The sequence below is a fragment of the Thermobia domestica genome, chromosome 17 (assembly GCF_964235325.1).
Source record: "Thermobia domestica chromosome 17, izTheDome1.hap1.1, whole genome shotgun sequence".
Classification (NCBI taxonomy): Eukaryota; Metazoa; Arthropoda; class Insecta; order Zygentoma; family Lepismatidae; genus Thermobia; species Thermobia domestica.
Window position 1 is genome coordinate 4,442,963 of NC_137470.1, and position 18,788 is coordinate 4,461,750.

Below are 18,788 nucleotides of genomic sequence, written 5' to 3' on the forward strand. Positions count from 1 at the left end.
TTTTAGTTTAGTTCAACGTCCTACAGGTATGCTCTTTAAACTAAAAGAGACAAATGATTAATGGAAGTGAGTGCAGTTTCGGATCTAACCCGGGGCCCGGGATCCTAGCCCCCAGGTTTTTGAGTGACGGAAATAATTTATTATTTATATATATATTTTTAAAACTTTATAGTAAACGCATGATATGCCTATCATCTGGGTTCTAGCTGTTCCCCTTTCCAGTTTTTACCTTCTAGACTGAGTGAGTGATTGTGAAATTAAATTTTTTGAATCGAACCCGGTAAGTGCACCAAAGGCACATACACTAAACCATTAGATTGGCGGCTATTTCATATCTGTGTGTGCAATATTTGAGATCTACTATATTTTTATAGCTTCTGTTGTAAAATTATTCTCATTTTAAGAACAACATTTGCTTTTACAAGTGCATACATTGGCAATACATTTTCTAAAGGGTCAGTTTTGTGAAATACTTCATAGCAAGGAAGTCAGAATTGTTGTCGGATCTTTGGGGGTAGGATCCTTTTCTATTCTCCATGGAACTCCATATATTGTAACAGTTTGATAATTCTACTGCAACTAATATGTTCTACAATTATTTTCAGCCTTTTTTTGTAGCGAGATTAGCCAGGCCATTTTTTTAAAATTTATTTTTTGTAAGGAATAGTCATAATGGTGATTTGTTGTCACCAGCGGAACTTGTGCAAGTAGAGCAAACGAGGCAGGCGAGATTGCCATAAGCCTTCTTCGCTCAGCAAAAGTACAGTTAGCTGGAGAAATTTCATGCTTTGAAGACGAGTTCAATGATTGGTTGAAGAGATCGTGACGTCATTACCGTTTCACCTGTCCTCCAGGCAGGTAGGGTCCATCTGTGCCCCCGTTTTGCTTCTTCTTCTTCCAAGCAATGCGTGTTGACGGAAGAGGTTTTTGCTTTTGAGTGCTTCAGTCGGGCGAAAGAACTGCAACTCTTCTCAAGTGCTGGAAGTGCTGTGTTAGTGCAATGAACGTCCTTCAGCCCCGAGGGATGTCGTCTGCTTTTAGGACTTTTGTTGTGTCTTTGATCATCGGTGGGATTATCCTAGATTATGGAGAGGCTCAAATTCAAGGTAGAGTTGTTTAATATTAATCATAGGTTCTATCACTTTTCTCAAGAATCACAATTTTTCGATGTTTATTAGAACGTTCAAGTTTCCTCGTTTCGTGATCGCCAACTTGCGTCAATTCGTATTAGAAGATAACGTCAACTTTCTGTGTTCCGAAAAATGGCCAATAAAGACATATTCAAAGTTTCCACAGAGATGGCCCGACGTACTGAATGTGAATAAAATCTTTTGCTAGTGTTGATAAAATTTTCAGCGTTATAGAGATGCATTCTTCGAATTCATGAATTGTGTTACATTTAAATGTTTGCTGACAATGATTGTTAGTAACAGTGTACGGGTGAAGCTATAGTAATTCTAGCAGGACAGTTGTAAAAATGTGTAATGGTGCTCCAAAGCAACTCAAAGGATATTAACTATAGTTAGATCCGTGAGACGTTTTTTTATGATATACAGGTAACTGAAGAATACCGTAGTTAGCACAGTGTTGTATAAACAATCTCGAACTATATTTGATACATTTCTAGATCAGAAATTTGTGTGATGTGATCTGCTTTCGTTACTAAGCAATCTTGCTTCAGATATCAGTTGAATATTTAATTTTGCTTTTGTTTCCAAGACATCGGGACCATTTAAGAATAAATACAACAGAAAACATTGAATATTACAGTTGTGTTAGGTATCACTCTAATTAGATATTTAATTTATGGAGATCCGCGAATAAAGGTAAAAAAAAACTTACGAAGGAATCCAATAGAATTTTTCTTGATGGTCAGTTGGTTCCTTTGGAGGTTTTTTCTCGTAATAAGTCCCTTCTTGTGATGTTTTCCAACCTTTTAAGCCTCTTAATACTCGGAGTGGTTCAATGGAATTGTATATGGTGGTCCATTGACTCCAGAATTTCTGTCACCCTCTTTTGCTTATTTCTTTAAAGGTCGAAACAAGATGGTTTTCCCGCGTTTTTGTTTTTCGTAAATTATTCAAAAATCTGTTAAAATTGTTTACATAAACTGAAAGTTATTTAGTTTCTTAACAATGGACATCACTCATAATATTGATTCCATTTTAACAATTTCAAGATTACTTTTAGAAAACGCGAATTTTTTAAACGGAAAATTTAAAGCGCTGATATGTAAAATGGATTTTTTGACTCTAGTGATATAGATACCTAGGTAAAAGCAAGAAATAATACACCAAAATGTGTATATGGAAAACGTAAATGCATTAATCATTCATAGTAATTTATTACACGGCATAACATAGTACGCACTAAGATAAATGTAACAAATAAGTTCTTTTGAGGCAATTGTACTATCGAAAATTAAATCTTTAGCGTCCCACGGTTGTGCCCTTAAGGTCAAAGGAGAGGGATAATTAACGAAAGTGAATTATTTTGAAAGAATTGGTGAAATCAGTATGTGGAAGGCAAGGGAGAACCTTGAGGAAACCCATGCTCAAGATGTTGTCCACCACAAATTCACATGATTACGAATAAACTTCGGACACATTGCACCAGAGGTGAACAACACACGCACGCACTACCACTAAGCCAGCGATCCTTCAGATGTACAGCTGTGACGTGTGTGATATTGTTGATATATGTTTTCATTATACAATTTAATTTATCTCACGAAAATTAACATGTGACTTAGATAAGAATCCTGTTCTGTACGTAAACATCAAATTTAGAAGACCGCAAATTGCATATTTAAAAAAAATACTATTAGCGTCGTTTTAATGATGTTCCATCTCGTTCTTATACATTATAGTTAAATGATGATGTCCAGTGTTAAAAAATTAATTCACTTTTAGTTTTGGAATCTTTTGTGATTTCCTACAATCGTATTTGAATATTCTACGTAAAATATTCGAAATCGTAGAAATTATCCTCCGCTGGCTTTTAATTTATATTTCTACTGCAACCAGGGAACGTAATTGAATGACTCGTTAATTTTTTGATATCGTACTAATGCATTCGATGATAAAACCCTACGTAATGGTGCAAGAGCTCACTTTGTGAATTATGAAATAAACCCTGCTCGCAATTTCAGAAAAGAAACAAATTTCTCCTAGGACTAATGACTTTATAAATGAAATCGTTGTTCTGTAACATATTTGTGTTAATCTACAAGATATTCTGTATTGGAAAATGGGCTTCAAATTTGTTGCCTAGGGTGTTTCAAAACCGATTTAAGGAAAACACTATTATGCAGATATGTGTGCACCACGCCCAAAGAATTTGGGGAAGATGAAAATGGCCAAAGAGAAGTTGCCAGTAAATCACAGAGGCATACTTGGATGGTTGTGAATAAGTGATCGATATTAGTTCTTGATGAAACCAATGATCACATGCGTATAATCCGTAATCTCTCGATATTTAATTGCTGCTTCTTGTTTTTCACCGTAATAAGTTAATTAACTTTTGACATATATATATTACTATTTATTTATTTCTAGTCAACTATTTAGTCACAATTAATCAGAACTTTTATAAGAGAGGTGTGTTTTGAGCCCGGATCTGACAGCATTTGTATCCCATGACTAAGGTTGCCAACCGTCCGGTGTCCGGTACGACCTCAAAACCGGACTTAAATGTCCGGTAATTTTTCCCGTTACTAGTTCTATTCTCTGTTCTATTCAAATCATTTTGAAGTTGACTAAAGGAATCGTTTGTTGATGAACATGGTTAAAGCAGAGCTTATTTCTCTTTGATATCGACCTGTCGTGCGCGGAATTTTCTATAGACTTGAAGGCAGGAAAATTTATTGAACTTACCAAAACTGCTAAAGGTCAACAAAAGTACATTTTCAAGACCGCAGGTAACGCTGCCTCATGCTTAACTACATCTTCCAATCAAATAGTGCATCTAGATACAGTAAAAGTGTGTAGGCATTATGAGATATTACCAGCCACAGTGAAGCTGGTAGGACTATATTTCAAGTATATTGTGTGCATGCCATAATTAAGTTGCCACTTATATTTACTTTTCTGTTTTAAATATAATGTATTGTTGATGGTAGACTACAAAAATTGCATGTCCCGTCTCAACCAAAACTGAAATAAGTAAGTTTAAAAAATGCTTCAAAAGTAACGAAAGTTATTAAATTCGAACTCCGAATCGCCCAATTTTATGTGAAGTAACCACTCTCAGATTTCTCATGTTTTTGACAAGCGATGATTTCAGAATCTTAAAGGTATATGTACCCCAATGGGTTGTCCGATATTTCCATTTTCAAAAGTTCGCAATTCTACTCATGACAATCTAAGATTGATGTTACGCATATTTTGCATAATTAACAAAAATAAAGTTATAAAAGGTAATGATAATGTAATGTCATATCTCCTTAATATCGTCAGACTAGTGTCAGAGTGACAAACTTTGATAGGTGTTTGTTTTAGCAGCAATGTCGCCTTAATAGGTGTCTTGCGGGATCGTATTTAACATTCTTTCCACCCCAGGCTATTAAAAATTGACGCCTCTCAATACTAAGGAATACCAGTGTAAAATATATTTGAGACAGGGAAGTATAAAAAATTCACACACACACACATATATATATATATATATATATATATATATAATAATACGGCATATACATAATAATTTATAGATAATGTAATAATATGCCGTATGGTAATAGAAAAATATTTTATCGGACAATATCTGGTCAAAAAAAATGGCCGCCCCGGTCCATGCTCATGTTGATCCATGCCTAAATACAGTCTTGGTGGCGTGATATGTAATTTCCATTTTAACAAAAAAGTTCGTCTTTGTCTATTTTCACCAAAAGTATACATAAGAATATACCCTCTATCGATTGATTATTTTTCGACTTTTTCTTTCATTATTCTATTGCAGAGTAATGATGGAGTTTTTGTGCAGTCTTGGCGTTGGTAGAGGTTTGTGAGTTCTACCTAAGCACCAACTTGAAACCTAGAATTTAACGAATCACTTGATATGTTCCCTGGTGTGTTGCTACGTGTCTTTTTTTTTTATGCGAGCCTGTTGACCGAAATCAAATGAATCAGTGGATGGGATATAACTTTTTTTTTGATTAGTGAGGCATTGTTTCTTGTTTGTATCTAATATAGAAGCAAAAGGGGAGAAAGAAGAGGTGACTAGTGTTCAATACCTGGGTGATATTGTTAGTGAGGACATGAAGTGCCAACATGAGATAAGAACAAGGCGAAATAATAATTTAGCAAGAAGGAAATTGAAGGGTTGGATGCAAAAACCACGCAGGTCAATTGTTTAGCGTATTTGAGATTTTCGCGTGTTCCAATAGGAAAAATCACTACATTGTGTGCAAGAATCATGTGGATCCGATGATTATATTCAGTGTTATAATGTAAAAGGAAGTACCTACATACAATGTTCATCGTAAAGTTAGATCGAGAAGCAGGCAGTTCCGGAAAAATTTCTAAAAGTAGCCTTACCTTGTTCTCGCATCCAACCCTTCAATTGTACCGTGTGGGTCTTAAGGAATTAAGAAAAATTCTCATAAAATATTTCATGTGGATTATTGTACTCTACGAGGTAGAGTTACGAACATTACATAGTGGCGACGAAAGAACATTTGAACCTTTGAAAACGTGTGGATGGAGATGGATGGAGAGAATTTCCTGCCTAGAACTGTAAACCAGTGATAGACTTGCGAATACTACAGGAAATGAACAATATTGGAGATCTCTTTCGTGGATATATGGTTATCGTACCCACATTCGGCACGAAAATCTCGGTTCCATTATCGCTGGGAGTTTTTATCCTTCGGTACTGAACAGGACCCCGAAATCCAAATCAATCAACAATATTTGATTTAATTAGAAAAGGAGTGACAGTTTGTTCAAGATTAGCGTATTCTGTCTCTTTCAACACCGTTTTCGAAAGGACATGATAAACGGTACGGTGAAAGAAGAAAAAGGGATCGGCAGAAGGCAGTACAAATGATGTACTTTATTAAAAGGAAAAATAGGTACACTCATGTCCAAAATTATTGTCGCATGTCTATATATATGTTGTCTTAGGAATATAATTTGCTAACGAATTCGCCCGGTATTTCTTATAATGTTAGTATGTGTATAATCGGCAAAGACATGTATGTGGAAAATTTCATGTCAAAAGAGCAGTAAATAAGAACAATAAAACGAAACTAAAATTTTCTTATCCATTTAGCAACATTTTGTTTTACTCATGCTAATTTCCGTATTCCTTTCCTATGAAATTTACCAGAAATATACATTTCCCGACTCTACATATAGTATCAGTATTAAAAGTACCCTGCAAAATCATTATCAAATTATATTCTTACAAGAAGACAGTTATAGATATGCGTCAATCATTTTGGACATGAGTGTACATCCAAGTGTAAAGGATAGCTCAGGACAGTGCCTAGAATCTTCTGAGTTACCGAAAACTGACCTTCTATCTTCTAATAATAGCAGAATATCCTTGAGACTGATCCCAAACTCTCATAGTGTAAGAAGAAATCCAGTAACAATGAATGACCGGTCTGAATTAGCGTCGTTGTCATGATGTAAATATAACACACTTTGTCAACGTTTTAACAGCTAGCTACAGCAACGATATGATTATCCAGGAATGAGATGAACCCTTGAAACTTTCAAAAATACTCAAAGCATCAGATAGAACGAACCTTTTTTTGTTATTATTATTTTATTTCACTACTATTTGTGTGGCTTTACTGAACTCAGTTTCTAGGTACAGTAATTACTTTTCCCTGTTTTGAGATGAAAGCGTGAAGTGTAGTAGTGCTTTTTAAAACAACAGAGTTATGTTTCACAGTGTGGTAAATTTCGAGAATATGTGTATTCAATACTCAAACTTCAAGTAGTATATTTGTAACTTCTGCTGCAATAAACGGATGACATCAGACTAAGTTACTATTCAAGTCAAGAATTCTGTGAAAACATCCTATCCTATCATATCCTATCCTAACTTTGTACAAAACTACATGAACTGTCATAAAATTACGGATACTTGCGGTTGACGTGGAAAGTTGAAATTTGGCATGATTGTAGCTTTTCGGGACTAACACAGGAAAATTGCCAGAAGTCAATGTTTTTAATTTTTAACGGGTCTAAGGGGGAATGAAGAAATTCCCCATGCTATTTAAATAAACATTTTTTTGGACCTATAATCTCATGGTTTAGGTACTTGGAATTGGAATTAAAACTTGAAATTAGATATGCTTGTGCAGTTTTGTTGGCGTTATCTACGTAAATTATCAAAAACAAAAAATTCCAACCGTAGAGTATTTTTATGCGAAACTGAAAAAATCTTTCCCCATGATATTTATATGGGACATCTACACTCCAAAATGTTTAGGCACTTCAGGCAGGATTAGAATGATGAAATTCTGCATGGTTGTAGCCTTATAGGAATAACCTACAACAAAATTGCCAAAAGGGAATATTTTTAGTTCTTATGGGGTCTAATGGAGAGATCAAGAAATTGTCATGTTATTTAAACGGGCCTTTTCTAGGGATACAAAATCTTTTAAATAGTAGAAATAGGAAACGAAACTTGAAATTCAGTACGTTTGTCGGATAAAATATGAGGCTGTAGGCCGAGCAAACGAGGGAGTCCGGGCTGGAGTTCCCAGCTAGCCAACGGAAAGTCTTAAATAAACATACATTAAAGTTTAGTTTAAAACGTTTAAGAGCTAAGTAAATGGAGGAAACATTAAATATTTAGTAACATCAGTGAAGAGCGATTTGTTTTCGTAATCGAGAAATTTATTACTAGTTCCGTTCTGTATCTAAGGGTTGCTCATTTTAAAAATATGAAAAATAAAGTATAACTTAACTTACTTGAAGGATTTGCTTTGTGAGAATTGTTTATTTTGGGGTGGAATCGTGTTGCGTATCATTGTAGCATTTAGAGTTCATTCGTGGTAGGAATTACAGTAGCTTTGCTCATAGTTTTGCTACTTTCTTTCAAAGCAATAGTGCTTTATTCAGTGGGTTCTTTGAAATTGCACCAGCACTGCTCCCAACACTTCTTCTTTCTCCTAGATACTTGCCAAGCAGTAAATTTAACGTTAGCTGCTGGTGTGCAGTAGTGACTACTATAGACCTATCATTAAATATTATCAAAGATCTCTGACCGGAAATTTCTATGAGCACGGCTACTATAACTAAACTAACCAATTACCTGGCGTAAAACCTCGAAATGGCTTAAACTTACCAGCCAATCATTGGCTTTACTGATCTCGCGGAAACCGGTATTGCACTGCGACTGCGCCGTTGGCTTTGCAAACCAAAGCTGTAGTAAGAAGTCCATCGTATTTTCTACAATAGAAAAAAAGTATACATATTAAAATAACTAAATATTAATGCATTATTTTGCATTATTGTTAACATATTTTGCTGTAAAGTATTTGTTATCACAAAATTTGGACCAAATCATGCGCATCTGTAGACACATTAACATGTAATTCTATTATGAATAAAAAATAATTAAGTTCTTTGTTACTAGATTCCCTTCAGTGCAAAACTATCGTCCAACATTGATTTTAACAAGAAGTAACTATTTGTATAAGTACATACTGCATTTATTTAACGTCTAACCTCAAATTAAGGTTTTAAAGGTTTGTTCCATGTATTTTCTCTCAATGGTTGTTCTAAATAGAGATTTTTGCAAAAGTTTGAGTGAGTCGATAACCCAACTTTGATGGTCAATGATTTGGAAACTTATGTCTGCACAAAAAAAAAAAAAAAAAAAAAATGTGTCACATGCATACTTTAAGCCAGTCAAGGTTTACCTCCATGCTTACAGAAAAAATAATCATACTATAATTGACGGGCTCGGGGGAAGAGAATGGCATGTCACATTTTCTAACTTTAGAATAAACTGGGAAACAAATTTCAACATTCACATGCAATTGAATGTAATGACACATACCAAACATGCTCCCTTGCCATCTGCAGATACAGTTCCGAAATTAAACTACCTACATACTGTTCTGTGGTCCGATCCCAATCCATCTCACCTAGTAGTTTAATTTCACCGGAAGTGGCACTTATCATTGTATTCTCCCGTGCCGCAGTGTCGGGGTCACGAAGGCTTAATGATAAAGTGGTTATTTTTAGTCCGATGGATTCCAGGTTATTTTAATTTGTGGTGGACAGGAGCTCCCTCACGCGGGGTCACCGGATCTGGACTAACAAAAAAAAATCAGCATACATTTGTATACGGGTGGCCCAAAAGTAGGTATACACCCCTGCATTTATCAAGTATAATATTCTAGCTTATAGGTTTATTTACTTCGGCTGTTCCGAGCCTAAGACATAAGTTGAGTTGAGTTGATTTTGAGTTTAACGTCCCGTTCAGCAGCGAGGCTATATGAGACGTGGACCTACTGGTTAACATGGAATCCGAACCACATGAGCTCCCGCCGGGAATCGAACCCAGATCTCCCACGTCAAAGGCGCGTACGCTTACCGCTTAGCCACGAAGGAACTCTAAGACATAAGTAAAAAGACATTAAGAACAAATAATAAATAAACTATTGATAACAATATAAAATTATATAAAATGCAGTGACCTGATCAATACGGGACTGTATACCTACTTTTGGGCCACCCGTTATTTTTTAAATAAAACTATACTTATTTAACAAGGAAATGATTGATACAGCATTGAAACCTGATCTTACATTTCATCTGTACTCTTTCTCCTTTAAAAACGCTCTAGTTCTGTTACTTTTTCTGTGAATATTTTCCAATTCTTTACCTTCTTTTCGTGTGCAAAATAATACATGTTCAACACTACACAGACGCAGTGGCTTCCAATATTGTCCCTCCCTTGGAGCTTAGACCCCTCCCAGCAAAAATTTCAGGGTGCCCTCTTGACTTCATGTGTAGTAATTTTCTTCCCAACATGTTCTTCTCTCTAACTATGCCTTAATTCACATATTTAACAGTATAAAAAAGAAGAAAAAACGAGACACAAAGAGGAAAGGCAACACTTTTATTAAATACTGGAAACTTAGAATTCACCATCATGAAGATCTATTAATTTCATGAGGAAAGGACTGCAATAGTTCTTTGTACTGTACATATATCCTGTCTATATATCCTAGTTTCTGTTCGAAAGTTTCTATACTGTCTATTTTACTGTATCGCGACTCACATTGTCTGAAAATTTCTCTGTGCTAAGTACTGTATATATTTATGAACTGAGAATAACTTGTGGCCGTTGGAAGAAGTTACCAAACATTCTGGGTAAAATTGTCAATAAAAGGGACGATTTTGTCCCGTAATGATATTCGCACATACATTTTTGCCCGGACAGAGATATTCTAAAGTATTTTTGGATATGTTCATTATTAAGAGGTGTTCATTTCACTGTTTCGATATAATTCTAAGTGATATAAAAAAATTAATTTTTTTCGTTTTAAAACTATCCTTCAGAAAGTATTCTGTGTCGTACAGTAGAGATTAACAGCAAAATTACTAGTTTTAGCCAGTTAACATTTCACTTTAACGTTGAAAAAAGTGTACACTGCTCAAGTATTAATTCTTGACAGAAATATTAAATTACAAAATAATTGATTTCAGTGTTTATTTCTTCTTCTTTTGTTGTGGGTAGGGTGGCTCAGTGGTAGAGTGCTTACATCTGGAGCGTGAGGTCCTGGTTCGACCCCCAACCACGTAAATTTGTGGTAGACAACATCACACCCATGGGTTTTTACCGGGCACTCCCATTTCCTCCCACTTTATCATTCTACTAATTATTCCATCGTCATTCACTTGCCTTAATCATCGTCTTCTTAGCCTAAATGACCTAATCGTGGAACGTCAAATTCAAAGATTTCAAGGGGAGTGGTGGCTCAGTGGTAGAGCGTTCATCTCTGGTGCATGGGGTTTTTGATTCGACCACAGCTCGCGCCAAGTGAACTTTATGGTAGACAAACACCGTGTGCGTAGGTTTTCTCCGCGTCCTCCCGTTTCCTTCCGCCTTGTGCATTCCATTCATTTCTCACCATAACCGTTTACTTTAGCCTAGCCGGCATAATCGTGGGACGTAAAACTTAAAGGTTTTATTTCACTTTTTCAAAGGTTTCATTTCTTCTTCTGTTGTTATTATTATTATTGTTGTTGGGATCGTTGTCATCGTTTTCCCTTGAATCTGTCCCGTCTTTAACTTTACACAACCTATATTTTATTTAAAGAATATTTATGTTTATTAATTATTAAGTTGTATTTTAAGAATATTTTAAGCTAGCGTTATTGAAGTCATTCCTAAATGAATCTGATACATGCAATAAAACTACTCTCGGTAACGTTTTTTTTCTTGCTTTCTCTGTTTCTTCACACAACATTGACTACAGATTCCAAGTGAGTGCCCAGTGGGTTGAAATAGATGATTCTGTAGCAGGTTATTCGACTACGCCCATCAGCAACGTAACGGCACTTTTCTATATCATTCCAATGTTAAGACTTCCCTACGGTTCTAGATTTTACAGTTTTCGTTGTATTGCAATACGTTGTCATTGAGTTAATATGTTTGTTTTATAATCAAAGGTTTGCAGTCTCCAAACTCAAGAAACTTAGTGATAGTAAATAATTTTATTGTACCGTTCGTTTTATTTTCCGCGTTCTCCCTATTTTTTTTATTTTTTTTTTACGGGAATCCAGGTCCCTTCTGGAAATGTCCACTGTGGAAGTTAAGATACTTAATATTTTTGTAAGGATGGAAGAAATATGTTTAACATTTTCGAATTCTCTTTAGTAAACACGACAGGCTGAATGGGGTCCATTCGAAAACAGCTTTTAGGGTGATACATTTGTGAAAACCATTGTACTATTTTTTCGACCTCAGTTTGATTCTTTTTTTTTTTTTTTTTTTGATCTTTTTTAAAGGTTGGAGAAAGGTTGAAAAGGCTGCGGTGGCTCAGTGATAAAGCCTTGGTTCGATCCCAGCCGGCAGCAAGTGAGCTTTGTAGTGGACAAACACCGTGTACATTGGTTTTCTCGGTGTTTCTTCCGTTTCCTCCCAGTTGCTTCATTCCACCATTTCCTTCATTTCTGATCATCACTGTCTCCTTTAGCTTAGCCGACATAATCGTGAGACGCAAAACTTAAATTTAATTATTTCCATTTTGGACACATTTCATCTGAAGCTGCTTTCAGAACTCAAAAAATTCATTTCTAACTCAAATATTATAGATAAGTCTTACAATGTAGAAAACGGTGTCACTAATCAGAAACCGATATCATGTTAAACAACTGCACAGTATGAGTAGCTTTTTCCTTCCACCCGGAGTGCTGCATATTCCTCTATCACTTTTTGCCCACGCCCAGGGCCGGATTTAGAGGGGAGGGTGCAAAAGTGCACATGCACCCCCCTTCGTTGCAAATATACACTACTTAAAGTGAGAAGCTAGCAGTGACTTTTGCAAAAGCAATAGTTTAAGTCAATTTTCTGAAGGTTGAAGGAAAAGAATTCATCGAGAGCAGACACTTAGCATTTCCAAAGGAATTCCTCATTCGCATCACATATGCCTAAAGGCATTAAAAAAAACTCAAATTTCATTCAAATGTACTGGTAGTTATTGGTGCACCCCCCTCAGAGAATTCTGGGTCCGGCCGTGCCCACGCCAATTTATTTTTAAATAAATAGCTTAGTATTGTCTGTAAAAAGAACTTTTTTTTTCTGAAACATCAAAACTTTTGTATTGAAAATAAATATAACTTAATGAAATTGGGTGAAAACCCATTTCCCAGGTGGAAGGCTGAATTAGCTGTCTTGATTTTGGTATAACACATTTATTAGGCATACTATTTGTTGAAAATCTCCTGTCTAAATTTTACATTGGGAAATTTTTAAGTACCTTCCTGAAATTTGATAGAAATAAATTTAGGAAGAAGTAGAAAACACTTAAATACTACACTGTAAAAATTTCATAGGTAAATTTACAAAACACGGTGACAATCTGTTTACCAACCCTCTATGTAAATCAATTTACACCTATGAATAAAATTACTAATATGAAATGGTGTAAAATTACACTTTTAATAAATAAAAATATCATACTTTCTTATAAATTTACTGTAAATTTGTTAAAAAGCAGCAAATTTTGTAATTTAATCTAAGGAAAGGTATATCAACTTACAAAATGAAGGATAATGATTTTACATTAATATTTGGCAGTTAATCTACAAACATTTTTCCAGTGTATATAAATCCCATAAATACTTTAATAAATACCATAGATCGGAAACCCTACTTCAAGAAATATCCTTACGAGTCCCTTCCAGCAAAACCCCAAATACCCACCTATTCCATGTTGCCCGCCCCAGGTTGGCAATTATACAGATGACTCTTTTTCACAGAATACAGAACTATTATACTTATCTAACAACTGAGGTGGACAGTTTTTCGAGCTACCCGGTGTTTGACAGAGCAATTAAACAAGTTTTGGGTTTGGCCAAATAATATTACATTTGCTCCCTGTTGACACTTGTCTTTTCCAATTTGTTAACAATTGTCTGTGTAAAATGGCAAAGTTATACTGTGTTTGGAAATTTGTTCAATAAATAAATAAGTACTTATATAAGGGCGTATGTAGGAAAACATGCACTTTAGGTGCGTTTAAAATGGCACGCATATAAATTTTTGTGTCTAAATATGAGAAAAATATACTTAGGTTTCAAATTTAGTTCCTTCATTTATTTGTTGAAGTTAACGTCCCATTTTCAACGTCATATATAACACGTGGATTTCTAGTTTAAGGTAGAATTCGAACCACCATAACGCGTTCAAATTTTAACGATCTTCCATCAGAATCGAACCCCAAACCACATGTACCAAAGGTCCACGTGATAGCAACTATATCAACGGGGAGGGCTGTCTCAACTTCGGGAAAGATAATTTATTAATAGCAAGTAACGAGAATATTTTGCCCTTTACTTCTGAGAATCGGAATAACCTTTGAGAAGAAATATTTGTTCTTCTCTGTCGTCTTCTGCCTCCAATTAAATTCTTTTCACTCTTTTAGTTCTCTGATCTCTCACTTGCAAGTGAGTCCAGAATTCCTTTATTATAGTCTTTGATGTTTTTATTTCTATTATTTTTTCCCTTTGTTTTCTAAAACATAAATTTTATGTAGTTTAACTCTACATGGTCATGTAATATAGATCAGAAACACTTCGTTTTATCAAAAATCTGTTTGTCTATTCTATCTTAATTACAAAAATCCATAATGTTTGTTTTAAAGTTTTACACACAATTTACATACAATTCTTAGCGAAAATGAACTAATTGTACACTTAACTATCTCATTACCCAGTTTGCTATCTTGTTTCTAAGCAACAGAGATAGATCGACTTGTATAAGCATGTTTCATTTAACAATTTTAAAAATATTTTATATTTAAAAGGTCTAATTAGTCCAAATGCAGTTCGCAACATTTTTCGTTCAATCTCTTCCTGCAGAATTGGAGTACAATATATTTGCTAAAAGAAAAAATAGATATCCTAAGAAAAATGTATATAACCTTAACATTTTGCACGTAGACCAGCTTCAGCTTTCAAAATTTTGCAAGAAAATACTTCAAGTACCCGTCACGCTGTCACAATGTCCTTAATGTAATTTTCAATTATAAACAGATCCAAGTTCGGATACTTTATTTTCTATTATTGTAGTTCTTAGCCATGTTTTGATGCGTCGCATAGCAAAAAATCTTTTTCACAAGCTGAGCTCACACGGGTCCTACAATAACTTGAAGACTTTATAGATTGAGATGGACTCCTTCTTCACCTATGTTTTAAAGTTTCGCCAGGTGTAAAAGTGGATCTGAAATGGTAGGGGAATGCATGAAGTCACGCCGTCCTGATGCCTGTCTTTATCCATTGTAACTTTTAGGAAGTGCAGGGACGCCATAGATATAATTTTAGAAGTTTTAGAATGACATTCCCCGCGTTCTCCCTTACTTTTAACCCTGGGATTCCCAAAACATATCCTGGTCTTGTTTTTCGTACAGTTATTTTGTTCTAAGTATTCTCGTTTCAACATGTAATCCAGAGCCTGGACACCGCTATCCTCCTTCCTAGTTACGACTATGGAACTACACATGAACTGTGGTTCGAACTGCAACTCCCACTGGGGCGGATCCAGGGGGGCGATCGGGGTGATCGCCCCCCCAGAAGAGGAAACTTCCTTATTTTATATATATAAATAAAACACATCCCAAAGTTAGGAGCCCTTAAAAGCAGCAGTATGACAATCCACCGCCCCCTCCCCCAGAAGTCGGTCCTGGATAAGCCCCTGAACTAACACCATTGAATTTTAATTACAATTAACAGTAAACTTTATGTCAGAACAGGACATTGGGATTGTCAGTAATGGGACACAACTTGTTTTCTAAACTACTTGCAAAAGTGAATCCTCTATTCGCTTAACAAAACCTTGCTTTCCACATCAGGTGAGTGAGAAAGAAATGCAACATTGTCAGCAAACTGGAAAATGTCAGCGAGGAAAGATTTAGTGATAACCACAAACACAACACAGTCAATGTTTATACAAAAGATTTTATTATTCGTCGTCTGTTGTTGGCAATTTCCCATCCGAGTGAGCTGTGTGAAAGCGATGGCTGCATCCACTGATGTCTTCACCTACATTTGTTAGCAATACCAAGTCACGAGACTGGAATCTGGCTGTGAAAGTTCCCATTCCGCCATCGCAAATCAAAATTTTAGATTCACACAAAAGCCGGTATAGCACAGGACAAAGCAGCGTTCGCACTTATTAAGCATATGTAAAGTATAGAAGATAATTTTTTATGTATACTTCAATCTCACCAGAAGCGAGTTTCCTAAGAAAGTGCGACTCAAAACCAGTGTTACCAAGAGGATCATTCAAAATTGCCAGATTCGCGTTCAAATGTACCAGAATTCCATCTAATAATATCGCGATTTCCACCATAGTAGCCAGCAAGTTGTTCAAATCAGAGCCATTAATTTTGAGGGAGCTGGGCATTTTCCACACTAAAAGCAAACCAAAAGTTTTCTTTCAGAATGCAAAAATATTAGAAACTTTCATACGTATACCCCATACATTTATTATTGGTAGTAAATGTGCCAATGAACTATTCATATGGTAACAAAAATTGTTTATGGAAGTGCATTTGTTTTACTTTGCGTTTATATAGGTTTCAATAGTAAAAAAAATGAATACATATAAAAAACAGTCAATGGAGAATTAAGATCGAATTTAGACACTGTAATACAATAGTGTAGTAATATTTACAATCGGAAATGCGTACTCCAGTTAAGAAAATCAGCATAACAGAAGGGAATTTTAACTTCACCCATATTAAGTATTTGAAGGTGTTGACGTTGTATTATTTTGTTCTAGACATTTATTTCATTTTCTGTTACAAATATTCTTCATTTGCTGGGGGCCGCGGTGGCTCAGTGGTAGAGCGTTCACCTCTGGTGCTTGGGGTCCCAGGTTCGATCCCAGCCCCCACCAAGTGAACTTTGTGGTGGACAAACACCGTGTGCGTGGGTTTTCTCGGGGTTCTCCCGTTTCCTCCCACTTTCTTCATCCAACCCTTTCATTCATTACTCATCATCACCGTCTCCTTTAGCCTAACCGGCATAACCGTGGGACTTAAAACTCAAAGATTTCATTTTATTTCATTTCATTCTTCATTTGCTGTAAGTATTAAGCATTTTAAAGCTAGGTTGCCATGCTGCAAGGATCTTGTAGTGGTCATTAAAAAAAATAAAACTTGTAACCCTATAATATTTCTCCATGTAAACATAATATTGAAAGGGACATGCAACATTTTTTCATTTTGCAAGGAGTCAAACTATGTGCAACTTTCTAGGTCGTCTTGCTTGCTACCTGCTCTCGCCCTTCCACTGACATAAAGAAAGAAACAGTTTCGCCGCTTCCGAAACGACGGATTCTTTTGGATGAGGAGGGGAAACGCGCCAAAATAATTAGGAGGTTCATTATTTGTCCACTAGAGTGCAGTGCTGCATAGGTGGAGATATCTTTCTTGCTTTCAGAAAATTGTACTGTGTAAAGAATAAATAGAAAGATGGGGTTGCAAGATTTTTTAATGACAGCTACAATATTCTTGCAGCATCGCAACCTAGCTTAATACCAGTGTAAACAGGAGGATACTTATTTGAGGTTGGGCTCCCATTTTGCCCCCTGTGGCTGCGTTTCTGTAAATTTCAAACTATCATGCGATTTCTAAGAAATGCCCATTCTACTTACCAATCATAGATACTCTAAATACTTAGGACATTATAATAGATTAACGTATTTACTACTAACGCTTAATCGTAGTCCGAATCGCCATTTTTTAGCTATTGAAGTGGAGTATGTTGATTTTGTCACTGGGTTCTTATTACGGAAACAGGATAACCCAAATTATGGCACAATTTCCCTCATCGTCTTAACTCTGTCCGTCATGTTTGGGTTACTCAACCAGTGTTTTCTAAGTTGCTGCAAATATCCTTTCGTTCTTCCCATTTTAATCACAAATGCATATGGAGAGTGACAAAACATAACAAACTAACTCTTTGGCCTATGAAACCTGGAGGTTCAATGCAGCGTTCACAAAAGCTCTACACTGACTTCTATCCTTAGCCAACTGGATTCAGTTTCTACTTTGTATTCCTATTTCTCACAGCACGCAGGTCTTCCTAGTGGTTCTTTTCCGATTGGATTTCCAGTTAAAACTTTGAAAGTGTTTCTACTTCGTTCCATCCTGGCTACATGACCTGCCCACCTGAACCTCCTAGACTTCATGACCCTAACAATGTTTGGTAAACCATATAAATTATGTAGCTCCTCGTTATGAAGTTTTTGCCGTTCCCCATTCCCGTTCCTCTTGGGTCCAAATATTCGTATCAGGATCTTGTTCTCAAATACTTTCAGTGTATGTTCTTTCCTCAGAGTAAGCGACCATGTTTCACAACCATACAGAACAACAGGCAAGATGATCGTTTTATAAATTTTAAGCTTCAAATTCCTCGACAGAATTCGTGACGTCAAAAGATTTTGAACTGAATAATAACATGAATTTCTTGCTTTCAGTCGATATTTAATTTCTTCGTGAATGTGGTTTTCATCTGTTAAAAAATAAAATAAAAACATACAAAATAAAATAAAAACACACATACTGAAAATAATTGTTGTTAAGCAATAAGTAGGAAGCAAATTACGTAAACAAACAGCATATTACATTGACAATTAGCACGTGTTGTAAAAGCAATTTTCCTAATATGTAATTCGCGAACATCTATAGTACACTTGTCCTAATACCCCAGGCGAAACAAACAATGCATATAAACATGTGCTGCTGAACTGTCATTTGTTTTCAGAATGCATTGCCAATATTTATTATTATTATTATTATTATTATTATTATTATTATTATTATTATTATTATTATTATTATTATTATTATTATTATTATTATTATTATTATGGTTGTGAAACATGGTCGCTTACTCTGAGGGAAGAACATAGACTGAAAGTATTTGAGAACAGGATCCTGAGAAGAATATTCGGACCCAAGAGGAACGAGAATGGAGAATGGCGGAAGCTTCATAACGAGGAACTACATAGTTTATACGGTTTACCCAACATTGTTAGGGTCGTCAAGTCTAGGAGGCTTAGGTGGGCAGGTCATGTAGCTA

At 35.5% G+C, this 18,788-nt stretch overlaps 1 protein-coding gene across 7 annotated transcripts in view; it reads left to right on the forward strand.

Moving 5' to 3' along the window:
* The first annotated feature begins 892 nt into the window (after window positions 1-892).
* The window catches only part of LOC145674364 (CUB and sushi domain-containing protein 3), a 228,682-nt gene continuing 210,786 nt past the window's right edge, over window positions 893-18,788 (forward strand). For 4 of the 7 annotated variants that reach the window (XM_081744318.1, XM_081744319.1, XM_081744320.1 and 1 more), the window contains exon 1: window positions 895-1,106. In XM_081744318.1, the coding sequence (XP_081600444.1) occupies window positions 1,001-1,106 (106 nt within the window). In that variant the 5' untranslated portion in view covers window positions 895-1,000. Of the gene's footprint in view, window positions 1,107-18,788 lie in introns of all 7 variants that reach the window. The other 3 variants (XM_081744323.1, XM_081744322.1, XM_081744324.1) reach the window with 2 other exon arrangements.